The sequence below is a fragment of the Rhincodon typus genome, unplaced genomic scaffold, assembly GCF_021869965.1.
Source record: "Rhincodon typus isolate 14 unplaced genomic scaffold, sRhiTyp1.1 hic_rhity00000815, whole genome shotgun sequence".
NCBI lineage: Eukaryota > Metazoa > Chordata > Chondrichthyes > Orectolobiformes > Rhincodontidae > Rhincodon > Rhincodon typus.
This window is the reverse complement of record NW_025966453.1, coordinates 10,623-27,349: the sequence shown is the minus strand read 5'-3', so window position 1 is coordinate 27,349 and position 16,727 is coordinate 10,623. Positions and strand designations below refer to the sequence as shown.

Genomic DNA, 16,727 nt, shown 5'->3' with positions numbered 1-16,727 from the left:
ACTGGAGAACAATCACTGGAGAACAATCACTGGAGAACAATCACTGGGAAAACTAATGGGACCACAGGCTGACAAGTCCCATACACCTGATGGACTGCATTACATGGCCTTGAAAGATATGGCTGAAGAGATAATGGATGCAAATGGTTGTAACTGCCAAGATTTTGGAAAGCTGCCGATACAAACCACATTAAGAGGCAAGGAGAAAGCAGGAAACTATCGGCTAGTTAACCTAACAGTCATCATTGGGAAAAATGTTAGAATCCAGTGTTAATGAGGTAAAGCAAGACACTTAGAAAATCCAAATACTATCAGGGAGAGTCAATATGCTTTTGTGAAAGCAAAAGTTTTTAACAAATTTGTTAGAGAACTTTGAGGATGTAACATGCAGGATAGTGAGAGGGGAACCAGTAAACGTAGGGTATTTTGATTTCCGAGAGGCATTCGATAAAGCACCACATAAAAGCTTACTGCACAAAATAGCAGCTCATGGTATTAGGAGAAATTTATTAGCATGGATACAGGAATGTCTAATAGGAAAGAATATTGGGATAAATTATTTTCACGTTGGTAAACTAACTAGTGATATGCCACAGGGATCAGTGCTAGGGCTTCAACTATTTACAAGCCATGTCAATGACTTGGATGAATGGACAGACTGTAAAATAGTCAAATTTGTTAAGGATACAATAAGCAATTTGTCAGGAGGTTATAGAGTCTGCAGAAGGATACTGATAGGTTGAGTGAGCACCTTAAAAGCTTGGTTTAATGTGGAAAAAAAAGAGAACTTGTCCACTTTGACAGGAAGAATAGAAAAACTGATTGTTTTTTTAAATGACGAGAGACTGCAAAATACTGCATTAGAGGGATCCTGGTGCCTTTATACATGAATCACAAAATGTTATCATGCAGATACAGCAAATGAAATTTTGGAATATAAGTAGGGAAGTCTTGCTACAACTGTAGAAGACTTCATGGTGTATTGGGTATAGTTTGATCTCCTTATTTAAGGAGGGGTATACTTGGAAACAGGTCACTAAACGATTTCTGGGCTAAGAGATTGCCTTATGAAGAGCGTTGAGTAGATTGGGCCTATTGACATTTAAGTTCAGAGGCATGAGAGTTGATCCTATTGAAACACACAAGATATTGGAAGCTTGAGAAGATAGATCCTGGGAGGATATTGACCTATATTGGGGGAGTCTAGAATTATTGGGACTCAAGTTAAAAATAAAGGAGTTTCCCATTTAAGACAGAGATGAGGAGGAATTCCTTCCCTCAGAGGGTAGCAGAATTCTCTTCCACAGAAAGCAGCGGAGGCTGGATCTTTGTTTATAGTCAAAGACTGAGTTAGATTTTGTTTTTGACAAGGAACTTCAGGATTATGATGGAGAGGTAAGAAAGTGGAGTAAAGTCACAATCAGATCAATCACAGTCTTGTCAAATAGCAAACAGGTTCAAGGGGCGACATGGGCTTTGCCTGCCATTTTTTATGATCTTGGGGGAGAATAGAGAAATAATACTGAGTTAGGAAACCTTCCTTTGCAGTGAGCGTTTAGAATCTGGAATGTGTTGCCTGTGAGTGTGGTGGAACCAAATTCAATCATTGCTTTTAGAAAGCAATTGGACAAGCACCAGAAGGTTTAAATGTTATGGGTGTCAGAGTAAAATGGCTGGGAAGTGAGAATCGCTAAATTGCTTGCAAGCTGGTACAGACTTGATGGGTCAAATGGTGAACAATTGTGCTGTAACCAGAAAAATGAAAGAACTGAAGGGCAGAGAAACAGGATGTAGAGGGAAAAGGTGGAATTATTGATCCAAATAGCCTATTTACAATTCATAATTTCTGTTGAATTCCATATAAACGCTTTACCTTCGCTTTTCTATTCCAAGAAATAATTTCAAGTTGTTCAGTTTGCCAGCGTGATAGGGATTCCTGAAAATCTGATTGAGGTGAAGAAAATTGTAAAGATTCAGCAGAAAACAAGACTGAGGCAACTTCCAGCTAACAGTTTCTCTTGCCCAAAGACAGCATGGGGTGGCTTGTTCAGTTTGGTTTACATTGATCGGATTGGGCTTTATACAACACTGGGACAGTACAAAGGAAGCTCTACTCTGTACCTAACCTTGTACTGTATCCACCCCGAGAACACTCGATAGGGACCGTATAATTGAAGCTTTCAAACACTCCCGGGTCAAGTACAGCAGAGGGCTCGATGCTGAATGAAGCTCCAGCTACACCGGACCCATCAAACACTCCCAGGACTGTGTAGGACGGGTAAAGCACGGGGTTAGATACAGAGTAAAGCTCCCTCTGCACTGTCCCAGGAGTGTTTGATTACTCTGTATCCAACAGAATAACTCCACAGAGGCCAAAATCTTGTCACCCTTTATTTACACATGGAGAGTCCCTGATACTTATCCAGCTTCCTTACAGCCAGCTCTCAGTGAACAGAACATTTGTTTATATCTGTCAGCCAGGGCTCCCTGATTGGACAAGATTAACAGACCCAATCATAAATTCATATGCCACAATGTCCACCCGGCCAACCTTATTACAATCACTACACTAACCCTGTGCTATATCTGCCTGAAGAGGAAAAGTGTCTGGCCTACAGCAACAGCATCCTTTGCGTTAATGAGCAAAGAACATTCACAGGCATACCAGCACATGGTATTCTTTGGTGGTCCTTTCTCTCCCACAGCCCTGACAGGCAATTTAGGATAATGATCAACTTTGTTACACCTGGGACTCACTGCCAGTGCAGATGGCAGAGGAAGGCAGCCTGAGGTCATCAGATCACACACATCACTTGTATCATGCTTTTCAAGTGGGGATTAAATCTTACACCTCCACCTCCCCCACACTGTGGGTTCACTTCTTCCTCCCCACCACTAACTGGCAACTCAGAACCCTGCATCAAGCCCTGCTCAGGAGGACAGCCTCTCAACAATGTTATTCGGTGAATTTGGCGTGGGATCAGGACATGGAGAGTCTCTCTGAGAAAACAATTTGACATTTGGCGAGGAGGACTAAAACATTGCTGCTCATTTCTTCACCTACATCCCTCAGGCACTGATCCAAGTTACCACGCCTCCTGGCCCAGCTATGCGACGGCAGACGTCTAGCCCGATACCTCACTTCCCCACTGGTGTCCTGCAAGCTTTCACCCATTTCTGTAACATCTGACACAGCACCCTTCAACCCTGTAACCTCCCAACGCTGCCCCAACTCTGTAAATCTCCTGACACTGTCCCGTGACCATTGGCTACCTCTCAACATCTCACCTGACCCATGCCCTTCACCCCCGACATTCTACACCAACCCAGTGCCCCAGCCAACACTGCATGCAATAGCAAAAACCCAAGAGCAGCCAGCTCCCAGCTGTTCGGTGTTCTGAGAGCCCAGGCCTCAGCACACAACACGGTCGAGTTCAAGCCCAGGTGACTTACTCTGCCTTTCTTCTGCTGTCTCCGACGTTCTTTCTTGTTGATGTGTCTCTCAATGCTGGTCTCCCCACAGAGAATGAGGACCGTGTGCCACAGGGTGAGGCCACTGAGCGCCAGGGCCACGGAACTGACCGAGGAGAAAAGGGCAGGATAGGGGGATTAAAAAAAACAGAGAGAGGGGATCAAATCAACAACAGGTCAAACTTCAAGTCCCAAAAGTCACACGTCCTACCTATGCCCAGAAGCTTTATGCGAAGGGATGAGGACAAATGTAATTTAACTCCTGCTTTATTATTTAAAGTCAGAGTCACCCCATACAAATCACTTATACTGTGAAATTACTGTGAAGTGAATATCCTCTTTAGGCAACAGTAGCAGATTATCTGTGCTCAGTAAGATCCCACAATACAAACTCGATGGTGGTTGTATCAGTAAGTGAGAACACTGACCTGCAGAGAACCCAGAGATAAATTATACACTTGTGGAAAACCTTTTCTCGGAAGGATATGGTGGGAGCTGTTGTCTCTGTGGCCGTCTGTCGGAGAGAACGAGAGAGAGAGAGAGAGGGAGAGAGAGAGAGAAAAAGAGGGCATCAGTCAGGAGCTGATGGGAATCCACACTTAGCTATATCTCACACATCACTCTCATTATCAAAGATGGCTTTAGTTATTTCAAACAAAGAAAATCAGTCGCCCAAAGAAGAAAATGAACAAATAGCAGATTTTCTCCAACAGCTTTAAGGATCAGAGTGAGGAGAGAGTCGAATGGGTGACAAAGAAGTGTCAGGACTGCTGTAATATAGGGACTATAGCAGCTGTTACAGGCACAGCAAGCTCCCACAAACAGCTATGTGATAATCGCTAGATCATTGTCTTTTCATGATATCAACTGAATGTTAAATATCTATCAGGACACCACGGAGAACCCTCTTGCACCTTTGGGAAATAAGACTGTGTTTGCCGAGGGGACAGACAGGGGGTCAGTTTAACATCTCATCCAAAAGACGAGACACTATTCACATCAGCCTCAATTTTTGTGATTAAGTGACTGGAGACTTAAACCTGCCCCCGAATTAAGTGGAGAGCAAAAATGCCAACTACACTAGTCCAGACCTGACCACCAGCAGAATTCAGCCAACCTAGGCTCTAACTTGTGGTATACAGGACACAGATAGGAAACTGGCGCAGGGCTGATTGGCCTCCCTCTGCTCTGTAACACTTGTCAGAGTCATACAGCACGGAAACAGACCCTTCAGTCCAATTCACCTGCACCCACAACAAATCCCAATATGACCTTGTCCCATTTGCCAGCATTTGTCCCATATCCCTCTAAACCCTTCCTATTCATATATCCATCCAGATGCCTTTTAAAGGGTGTAATTGTCCCAGTCTCCACCACTTCCTATAGTAGCTCGTTCCATACACAGACCAACCTCTGCATGAAAATGTTACCCCGCATTCTGTAATTCTGGGTCATAGTTATCTACTGATCCATCCAGAAGATAGTTGCACTAAGTTTTTAAACACACAGTTTGATCAAAATTATGGATTTAGAAACAGAGCCCAGTGTAAACATCATCAATAAAATACACAGCTGCTTTTTAATTTCAATTTTGGGAAGAGTAAGATAACAGTGTCACTTTGATTGAAGGGCATCTTGACTTTACAGGAGTGGGCTAACTTTTCCGGTCACGTGTTCCATATTTCCAAAACTAGAAATAAACTTTCTTGCAGGAATTTGAGCAGAACAGAGTCAACGGGCTTGTCTAAGAGATGACCTGATAGAGATTTTTAAAGTCGTGAAGAAATTTCAATAGAGAAGGTGCAAGAGAGATGAAAACCAAGGGTTATAGATATAAGACAGTCACTGAAAATCCCAGTGAGGAGTTCAAGAGGAACTTCTTCACCTAGAGTGGTGAGAATGTGGAAATCGCCACCACTGGGGGAGGTGAGGTGTACACTGATGATGTACTTAAAGGAAATATTAGATACGTACATGAAGGAGAAAGGATTTACAGATAGGGTGAGAAGACAATGGAGGAATGCTCTGGTGGAACACAAACATTGCTAAACAAACCGGTCCAAATTCTACACAAGGAAACATTTCTTTTGAAATAAATCATTCTAGCACACCGATGTGAACACTTGCAGCTTACGTTGATGGTGAAGTATGCATCCACAAACAGCTCCCTGCTGCTCACACTACAGTACACACAGCCCAGTGTCATAAATAGGCAGAAGGAGAAGAAGTATCGGTGGTTAAAATGGCCCACACAGTTATTCAACCAAGCTGGCTGTAGAGTTAAGGAGAAAAGACAATCCTGGGAAGAAACTGCAAAGACAGAGCCTCCTTTTATTTCACTCTTTTAATGCTCAAGAAGGGAGTTTTATGAAATTCAGCTCGTGTTTATTCATTATACCTCATGCTGAACATGGGTGTAATTGATGGGATCAATATGGATAGAGGTTACTCTGTACCTAACACATGCTATAGTACCCTGGGGACAGTATCGGGGAGCTTTCCTCTGTATCTAACCCTGTGCTGTACCTGTCCTGCAGTGTTTGATGGAGAGAATGTAGCGGAAGCTTCAGTCTGTACCTAACACATGCTGTACCTCCCCTGGGAGTGTTTAAGGCAGACAGTAAAGGACAAGCTTAACTCTGTATCTAATCCCATACTGTAACTTGCCCGAGAGTGTTGATGAAGTAGGTGTTTGATATGGGTTTTCTGGACTAAGTAACTCAGCTTGAAGAGGATTTAAAGTAACAAACAATAAAACACTGAAGTATAGAAAGGATACGACAATGATGATCCATCTTCAATATACATCTGGAAGACAAGAAAGTGCTGGTTAATCAATGGAGGAACATTGCCTAGTCCTGCTCCTCATATAAAGTCTATTCTAAATTTTGAAAAGTGATCAAACTCTGCCAGACTGCTGTAAAAGAAATGGTTCATTAATGTCCTTTAAAGAAAGGAAACCTACTGCCCTTGTCCAAGCTGCTCTACATTTGACTCTGTGCCACACCATCGGCTCTCTGATGTTAATGTGAAAAGCACTCAAGCAAATCAAATAACTTCCAGGATTTATAAATAAAGGAGTGACTACCATCTTCCCAGGGCAATTATAAATGAACAATAAATGTTGCCCTCACCAGCAATACCCATACACTGAGCATAACTGGGAAGGAGTGTTCTTTCAGGATTAGTTCCACAGGGATTCATCCTGCTGCTACTCCATCTAGGTGGGTGTGGGATTGTGAGTGTAGGTTGCCTATTCTACCATGGGAGAAGGCACAGCGGTGCTCCAGCCAACCCTCCCCCAACAACCCTATGTTAACCAACCAAGCAGGAACAACCCCTGCCCCTACACACACTCGCATGCGCTAGCAATGGGAAAATCCTAGCCAATTAATCCTGCTTCGCCCCGGGTAAACTAAACCCTAAGATCATTTCAACTGGACAGAGCAGAATGTTTCCTTTCTGTCATAGAGCACTAGTGCAAGCTATCCAATGTAAGCCACTTGCAATTATTCCCCTTAAAATAGCTCAGCAGTTCTCTCTTCTTTTGAAACACTTATTTAATTCCCTTTTGAAAGTTACTATTGAGTCTCCTCCCGAGGTCTGTCATACTTTAGGCCAACATTTTAACCACTGGCTGACAACAGCCTCCAAGAACAGTAGCAGAACAGCTTGGTGGATGGATTACTTGGGTAATTACTGGGAGGGGGGACAGTTAGTGTTGAGGAAGCAGGGAGACTGCAGAAGGACTTGGACAGACTAGGAAGGTAGGCAAAGAAGTGGCAGAAGGAAGACAATATGGGAAAGTGTGAGCTAATGCACCTTTGTAGGAAGAATAGCGGCATAGACTATTTTCTAAACAGGGCAAGGCTTTGGAAATCTGAAACACAAAGGGACTAGTGAGTCCAGTTCAGGATTCTCATAAGGTTAACATGCAGGTTCAGTTGGCAGTTAAGAAGGCACATGCAAAATTAACATTCATTTCAAGAGGGCTAGAGTACCACAGCAGAAATGTATTACTGAGACTGTGTAAGGCTCTGGTCAGAACATCTGGAATAGTGAGAGCAGTTTTGGGTCCTTATCTAAGGAAAGATGCACTGGCGTTGGAGGAGGTTTACAAAAATGATCCCGGGGTGAAGGGCTTGTCATATCAGGAGCAGTTGAGGAGACTGGGTCTGTACTCGATGCAGTTTAGGAGGAGGAGGAAGGGATCTGACTGAAACTTACTGAATGTCGAGAGGCCTGGACAGAGTGGACATGGGGAAGATATTTCCACTAGCAGGAGAGACTGGGACCCGAGGACGCAGCCTCAGAATGAGGGGACAACCCTTTAGAACAGAGATGAGGAAGAATTCCTTCAGCTGGAGTTTGCTGAATCTGTAGAACTCATTGTCGCAGAAGGCCATGGAGTGTATTTAAGACGAAGATAGACAGGTTCTTGATAAGGAAGGGGATCAAGGATTACGCGGAGCAGGCAGGAGAAAGGGGTTGTGAAGCAAATAAGCCATAATTGAATGACAGAGCAGACTCGATAGCCCAAGCAGCCTAATTCTGCTCCTATATCTTATGGTCTTATGGTAATGGATACTGCCCTTCCCTCTGCCCCATGATTCACTCTTACCGGTTACATATGCTGCAGTGATGGGTACGAGCTGGTTTGGGATTGATACACTTCCTGCAGATTGAAACCATTGGAATGTCACTTTTCCCCTAGCAATGAAGATAGACATAAACATGTAACACCCATACTGTGGCAGCTTCAGCATGGATTAGATACAGAATAAACTCTACACTGTCCCCAGCAATTACTCCCAGGACAGGTATAGCACAGGGTTTCTGTTCATAAACCAGTTGCTCCATTATTTACGTTATACATTGTGAATGGTACTATACCAATGCAAACAACTTCCTTCCAACACTCTTCTCCCCCTTTATGACTGCAAAGCTTTACCTTCAAAAACCTTTCACACCACGCCATGAGCCACACATCCTTTCTGTTCTTTCTGGATTATAGTCTCCTCCTGTCCACCTTACCTTGTATCAAAGAACCCATACCTCTGTTGGATATCCAGGGTGTGTCCGCACAGCTTTGTAGTAGTGAAATACAATCTGCATAAGGTTCCAGTGCCCATAGCAAAGGTGCCACACAATCCAGCCCATAGGATATGTACTCATGATGACTGGCAGCACACAAATATAGACAATCATCACAATTGTGGTCGTTAGGATGATGACCAGGATCACAAAGACCTGCAAAAGGTGAAGAAGAAATGAACCTAAACAGAGTGTGAAGGGAAAGAGAAAGGGAGGAAATGCAGAAAGTAAGGAGGCATGGGATAGGGGGAAATGTGGCAGATTGGATTCAGAATTGGCTGACCCTTAGAAGATAAAGTGTGGTAGTGGATGGAAAACATTCAACATGGTGCTCAGTTACGAGTGGTGTACCACAAGGATCTGTTCTGTCCTCTTCTTTTTGTGATTTTTGTAAATGATTTGGATGAAGGAGTGGAAGAGTGGATTAGTAAGTTTGCGGACAATACAAAGGTGGGTCGAGTTGTGGATAGTGCGGAGGGCTGTTCTAGGTTACAAAGGGACATTGATAGGATGAAGAGCTGGGCTGAGAAGTGAGTTTAACCATGAAAAATGTGAGGTGATTCATTTTGGAAGGACAAACTTGAAAGCAGAATACAGGGTTAAGGGAAAGATTCTTGGCAGTGTGGAGGAGCAGAGGGATCTTGGGGTTCATGCCCACAGTTCCCTGAAAGCTGCCACCCAGGTGGATACAATTGTTAAGAAGGCGTATGGTGTGTTGGCTTTCATTAATAGAAGGATTGAGTTCAAGAGCCGTGAAGTTATGCTCCAGCTATACAAAAGCCTGGTTCAGCCACATCTGGAGTACTGTGTCCAGTTCTGGTCGCCTCATTACAGGAAAGATGTGGAAGCGTTGGAAAAGATGCAGAGGAGATTTACCAGGATGTTGCCTGGAATGAAGGGAAGGTCTTACGAGGAATGGTTGAGAGAGCCAGGGTTTTTCTCTTTAGAACGACAATGGATGAGAGGTGACTTGATAGAGACATACAAAATGATCAGGTGTAGATAGAGTGGACAGCCAGAGACTTTTTCCTAGGGTGGAGGTAGCTATTACAAGGGGTCATAGTTTTAAAGTGAGTGGAGGTACATATAGGGGAGATGTCAGAGGTTCTTTACTCAGAGAGTGGTAGGGGTGTGGAATGCATTGCCGGAGAGGGCAGTGGAGTCGGCATCATTAGGGGCATTTAAGCGGCTATTAGATAGGCATACGAATGATAGTATAAGGTAGGGGTGGAGGTTAGATAGACCTTAGCTTTAGGCTAAAAGTTCAGCACAACATCATGGGCCGAAGGGCCTGTACTGTGCTGTACTGTTCTATGTTCTAACGTTCCATCACAAACTAGAAGGCACAAGTCAGGAGAGTGTTGGAATACTCCCCAGTTACTTGGAAGAGTGCAGCTCCAAAAAGTCTCAAGCAGCTCAACACCATCCGGGACAAAGCAGCCCGTTTGATTAACATCCCATCAACATGCCAAACATTAATTCCATTCACGATCAGCGCACAGTGGTAGCAACGAGTACCATCAGTAAGACACACTGCAGCAACTCTCCAATGCACCTGACCTCTACCACCTGAAAGGAAAAGGGGAGTAGATGCATGGAAAATCACTAACTGCAAATTCTCCTCAAACTAGCACACCATCCTGACTTGGAATTATAACGCCATTAGCTTCAGTGTTGCTGGATCAGAATCCTGGAATTCTCTTCTTCAGAGCATTGTGGATGTACCTGTTCTGAATGAACCACAGCACTGTATGAAGGCAGATGGCCACCAGTGTCTCCTGGGCAACCAGAGATGGGAAATAACTGCTGGCCCAGTCACAGACACCCACTTTCAAAAGTGGATAATAAAAAATAAGTTGAAGATGCTACACTTACCATTCCAAACCACCTGGTCACATGATCTACCAGCCAATAGATGGGCTCAAATAAGGAGTCAAGGACAACGTCAGTGTTGGTGAAGGAGTTGTAGACAAGTGAGTTGATGCACAGTTTGGTGTAGTTCCAGAGGGCCTTCACCTGGTGGAAGAGCTTCGATCGCCGCCTGCGACCTACACGGAGACACTTCAGAAACAAACGCATTGCAGTACAGACACAATGCAGTCGCCTTCTCATTCCAGCACCGGCCAGCCTGTGACAAAGAATTAGGATATACCTGGATATAGGTTAGCTAGGGAGAGTAAAGCTCCCCCTAACACTTCGATCAGGTTAGAAACAGAGTAAATCTCCCTATCAAACACTTCCAGGACAGGTACAGCACAGTTACAACAAATACAAAGAATACTGCAGCTGATGTAATGTTGAAAGCTTTTAAGAAATGATAGGAACAGGAGTAGGCTATTCAACCGTTCAAACCTGTTCCCCAATTCAAAGAGATCATGGCTGATCTGTGGCCTAACTCTATATACCTGCCCATATCCCTTAAAGTTTTACTTAATAAACATTTGTCTATCTCAGAGTTAAAATGACCAACTGATCTAGCATCAACCAGCAGACAAATGTACATGTTCGACTTTTATTTTTAAGAACGAACCCATTCTAAGCAACATCCATGAAACGAGGGTGGATGGGTGGGTGTGAGCTACCAGATAGCTGAAGTTGAAATAAAACTAGAAAACTGAAATGTAAGAGAGTAGCATTCTCCAAGATTTTATTGTCCAGGTGAACAGAAAACAAAACTTGTATCGTTATAACACTTTTCACAACCTCAGAAAATCCCAAAATGATGAAGAAAGGTCAAAGAAAACTTTAATGCAAATTGCTGAGGAACATCAAGACAGATCGTAGAAGCTTGTTTTGGTAAATGAAATGGAAAAGATTAGTCAGCACAAAATGTGGCCCAATAGGGGTAATGACAACAGCATTTATAATGTAGAACAAGGAAATGGCAGATAAACTAAACAATTATGTTGTATCTGTCTGCATGGAAGGAAATACAGAAAATCTCCCAGAAATACTAGGTGACTAAGGAACTGGTGGAAGTAAGGAACTAAAAGAAATTAGCAATATTGAACTAAAGCTAAGGCACGTGAAACATTAACTGAACTGAAAGCTGACACATCCCCTGGTCCAAATGAGCTTTATCACAGTGTTAAAAGATGTGAAACAAAACCAGAAAATTCTGGAGAAACTCAGCAGGTCTGGCAGCATCTGTGGAGAGAAAGCAGAGTCAATGTTTTAGGTCAAGTGACCCTTCATTGGAACTGGACCCAAAACATTCCTCTGCTTTCTCTCCACAAACACTGCCAGACCTTCTGAGTTTCTCCAGCAATTTCTGTTTTTTGTTTCAGATTTCCAGCATCTGCTGTCCTTGAATTTATTTTACTGTTATGCTGAAAGAAGTGGCTGAAGAGATAGTGGATGTATCGCTGATTATCTTTCAATATTCGATAGATTCTGGAAAGGTTCCTGCAGACTGGAAAGTAGCAAATATAATGCCAATACTTGAGAAAGGAGGAAGAATGGAGAGCTACTGACTTGTCGGTTTGAAATCAATAGTGGGGAACTAAGTTACAAATTATCATAAAGGATGTGATAACTGAACATTTGAAACCAAATAAGCCAATGTCAGTATTGATTTAGGAAAGCAAAGTTTGACAAACAGAGATTTTGTGGCTATTACTTGTTACATAGACAAAGGAAAACACTGATCGTGGTGTATTGGGACAGTGGATCTTTGAGAACCATAAGAGTAGACGTGGCCACCATTTATCGACTCATCTGGAGATAACACCTCCGACAGTGCGGAACTCCCTCAGTACTGACTGTCAGTTGGATAAGACTTCAATCTAAGCTGCCTGGGGGATCCATTGACTGAATAGGTGATCACAGGAACATTGCTCTATTGACAGAGTAGGGGAATCACAGGAATAGTAGCAAATCATTCAGCCTCTCAATTTCCCATTCCAATTGGTCAACAGATGACTATAGCTCCACCCCCATTAACCTGTATTTGATCCAAATCCCCTAACCTTTATGCCACAAAATGTTATCAATCTCACCCACCTTCCTGCAAAAAGGCCATCCCCTATTCCCAATTCCTTCGCCTCCGCCACATCTGCTCCCGAGATGAGACATTCCACTCCTGGACATCCCAAATGTCCTCGTTTTTCAAGGACCGCAACTTCCCTTCCACAGTGGTCAAAAACGCCCTCGACCATGTCTCTCGCATTTCCCGCAACTCATCCCTCACACCCCCTCCCCGCAATAATAACCAAAACAGAATTCCCCTCGTCCACACGTACCACCCCACCGACCTCCGGATCCAACGCATCATCCTCCGACACTTCCGCCATCTGCAATCCGACGCCACTACCAAAGACATTTTTCCCTCCCCACTCTTCTCTGCTTTCCGGAGGGACCACTCTCTCCGTGACTCCCTTGTCCGCTCCACACTCCCCTCCAGTCCCACCACACCCAGCACTTTTCCCTGCAACCGCAGGAAGTGCTACACCTGCCCCTACACCTCCCCGCTCACCCCCATCCTAGGCCCCAAGAAGACCTTCCACATCAAACAGATGTTCACCTGCACATCTGCTAATGTGGTATACTGTACCCACTGTTCCAGATGTGGCCTCCTCTACATCGGGGAAACCAAGCGGAGACTTGGGGACCACTTTGCGGAACACCTATGCTCGGTTCGCACCAAACAACTGCACCTCCCAGTCACGAACCATTTCAACTCCCCCTCCCACTCCTCGGACGACATGTCCATCCTGGGCCTCCTCCAGTGCCACAACGATGCCACCCGAAGGTTGCAGGAACAGCATCTCATATTTCGCTTGGGAACCCTGCAGCCCAATGGTATCAATGTGGACTTCACAAGCTTCAAAACCTCCCCTCCCCCGACCGCATCCCAAAACCAGCCCAGCTCGTACCCGCCTCCCTAATCTATCCTCCCACCTATCCACTCCTCCCACCTCAAGACCCAATCCCATCTCCTACCTACTAGCCTCATCCCGCCTCCTTGACCTGTCCGTCCTCCCTGGACCGATCTATCCCCTCCCTAACTCCCCACCTACACTCACCTTTACTGGCTTCATCCCCGCCTCCTTGACCTGTCTGTCTCCTCTCCACCTATCTTCTCCTTTATCCATCTTCTATCTGCCTCCCCCTTTCTCCCTATTTATTTCAGAATCCCATTCCCCTCCCCCATTTCTGAAGAAGGGTCTAGACCCGAAACGTCAGCTTTCCTGCTCCTCTGATGCTGCTTGGCCTGCTGTGTTCATCCAGCTCTACACCTTGTTGTCTCAATCCTAGTCCTGGCAGCTTTCATTTAATCCCAAATCCACACGTTTTTCAGGGAGAATGGTCCAGATTTCAAGTTTCTTTTCTGACTAAGAGATCACTGATAAGCCTCAGTTAACACAGTCAAGCTCAGCTGAACTGCCATTTGCTGCTCGAGGTCTCATACCTTTGCAGTTAACACCAGCCGCTGCAGCTGTGCTCCGACTGTAATTCACTGCAATGACTTTACAATGTGTGAGCAGCACCATGATTCGCTCTATAAATCCAAGGGCAGCTTCTCTCATTTCTTGTTTGGAAGTTGGGTGAATTCATACGAAATGTGTAGAAACTGCATGAGGTGAGGAAGAAAGGAGGATCTCCCTTCCGATTTTAGCCACTATCCATTTAGTTTCTCTCCACAGTGGCACGTTTTCCCTTTTTTTGAGGGGGGGGCGTGGTTTGCGCAGTCACAGGGTGAGGGAGGAGAGAAGGGAGAGAAATTCGAACCCTTTCTTCTCTTGCAGCCATGATCCACATTCTCATCGCATGGTCTCAGGTTTATGGCATTAGAAAATTATACAACATCCTTTTGCAATAACTAACTGCAGGGTAACTCCATCAAAGGCAGTAGTGGAGTATCACAAAATGGAAATCATTGCTTACTTTCCAGGATCGGTGTCAAGGGCACATAAACAAAGATCAGATCAATCGTATACAATGAAGCTAAAGGGAGGAAGGGGTGTGTGTGTATGCAGATCAGTTAACGCGAATTTGAAGAGGAGCATAAGAGAACAGTTCAGAATATCACATAATACTTTTAGACGAACTGAATTAAGAGAGTTTGAACAGAGGCAGGGGGCTGTGTGGAGGTGAGAGAGAGTTACACTAGTTATAGCCACCAATTAACCTGCAGTGACGACAATTGAAATGGTCAAGTCAGAGTTGGTCCTATTGAAAAGCTGCTTTGGTTTCACCAACAATTTGCAATGTCATTCAGACACAAGATTGCCTGAACAAACACCCTCCCATTAAAGGTAGATAAAATTCCCCTGAACCTCTCAATTAAGATTCCAGCCTGGAATTCATTCCCGCTATCTGTTACTCTATATATAAACATGTTCCTGAACCCCTCGATTAGTTTCCAGTCTGTAAATCACTCTGTACTCTACACAGAAACCCCCCAATCCCTCGAGTTTCCAGTCTCTAATTCAATCCCACTTATCTGTTACACTACATATAACACCCCAAACCCCTCGATTAGCTTCCAGTCTGTAACTCATTCCCAGGTATCTGCTATTCAATATATAATCCACCCAAACCCCTTGATAATTTAACAATCTTGTCGAAGTTCAATCCACACCTTAAGGTCTGTCACTCACTGATAGATGAGTACAGTGGAAGCAGTGATCCAGGATCTAAGGAACCAGACATCGTGTGCTGGCTCCTGCAAGGTTCCAGCAGTTATTGGTGAACAGTTCGAGGTACAGCAGCTGGTGAGTAATGTCTGCAATAAGAACAAAGGATAAATTAGCCAGATTAGATTAATACTTCCACTCACTATACTGCCTAAGGGGTCCTGTGGTCAAGTGCTGAATTGGGTATCGAGGTCCAGCATAGTGTATATTGGGGGTATGAGGTGATTTCTTCAGGTGATTACCCTTTTTCTGAGCACAAATGTTATTTCTTTGGCAATTAAATCAAAGACACAGTAAAATCAAAGTTGAATCCATCTGCATCCAACAAACTCAACAAATGTAAAGCATAGCAATGGCAGATTGCAGGGTGATTGGAGTACATGAACATTTTCATTCTCTATTAATGCCTCCTTCCCTCTGACAAACTTTAAAGCCCAAGCCTGAGTCACCCACCCACTCTATTTACCTCAATTCTCTCCCAGGGACCCTATGCTGGGCTTTTACCAAGGTAAATAAATTAGCCTTGCTGCATTAAATTCACACCGGTGTCACAGCCAGAGTCACCCGCAGAATAGTCAAGTTCCACCTACCAGATCCTGGCAGAAAAATACTGATTGATTTCTGAAAAGTCAATCTACATTGTGATCGCCAGGGTCTCTTCGATTGGTGGCTGTGGGGAGTGGGATGCAGACATACTTCTAAATTGATTAATGAGAAACCTTCAAAACCCTGGGAAAGAAGAGGGAAAAGATAGATAAGAGCCTCTATCCAACATGTCCTGTAGCTACAAGTTAGTTATGTTTCAATGAAGAGGTTGGTCAAACTTAATTAATTGAGTGAGTTAATTATGAATGAGTCAGGTCCAAGTAATAAAGACTATTACTTTATATAATTGATGGTGAAATACTACTACAGCTTTCAGACTAGAGTTCATCAACAACACACATATTTAATAAAAACCGAAAGAACTGCAGATGCTGTAAATTAGGAACAAAAACAAAGTTGCTGGAAAAGCTCAGCAGGTCTGGCAGCATCTGTGAAGGAAAAAACAGTGTTAAGGTTTCGGGTCCGGTGTTCTGAGGAAGGAACAAGTCTACAGAGGAACGTGCACAGGATTAATGTCATGAAGCACAGCTGTCAATATCAAAGCACAATGCTGCATGATCTTCGTCCTTGTGAATAGGGGTTTCAAGCTTTCAGTTCTAAACAACAACCCGCATCCACTCGTCTCATCCCCACTATCCCCTTCACGCAGGTACGAAGTAACTGCCTTGTGAAGGAAAATGGAGTGAGGTGAAGTTCCTGTTGACCAAACAGAGCAGCATGAACCAGAATGACCAAAATGGTCAGTCTCCGCACTGTAAATTCTATGTGTTGCTCAAAAAACCTTGCAACTTCTTCTGGTTGAGGAACAATAACAGTTTGTTTAATTTTCAATTCAGGGACTGATGGGGAGTAGGGTGTTGATGTGGGAGATTGATGGGGAGGGGGAACTGATGGGGAGGGGGAACTGATGGGGAGGGG

General features: G+C 44.1%; 1 protein-coding gene across 1 annotated transcript in view; it reads right to left on the bottom strand.

Annotated features, from left to right (window-relative positions):
* Nucleotides 1–1,869: 1,869 nt before the first annotated feature.
* The window catches only part of LOC109920952 (zinc finger DHHC-type palmitoyltransferase 16), a 15,670-nt gene continuing 812 nt past the window's right edge, over nucleotides 1,870–16,727 (bottom strand). Inside the window, exons 2-10 of the mRNA XM_048592209.1 lie at nucleotides 15,149–15,292; nucleotides 10,441–10,693; nucleotides 8,527–8,721; nucleotides 8,093–8,181; nucleotides 6,251–6,279; nucleotides 5,606–5,739; nucleotides 3,900–3,985; nucleotides 3,454–3,577; nucleotides 1,870–1,944 (exon numbers count right to left, since the gene is read on the bottom strand). Coding sequence (XP_048448166.1) covers nucleotides 1,870–1,944; nucleotides 3,454–3,577; nucleotides 3,900–3,985; nucleotides 5,606–5,739; nucleotides 6,251–6,279; nucleotides 8,093–8,181; nucleotides 8,527–8,721; nucleotides 10,441–10,677 — 969 coding nt within the window. The 5' untranslated portion in view covers nucleotides 10,678–10,693; nucleotides 15,149–15,292. The remainder of the gene's footprint in view (nucleotides 1,945–3,453; nucleotides 3,578–3,899; nucleotides 3,986–5,605; nucleotides 5,740–6,250; nucleotides 6,280–8,092; nucleotides 8,182–8,526; nucleotides 8,722–10,440; nucleotides 10,694–15,148; nucleotides 15,293–16,727) is intronic.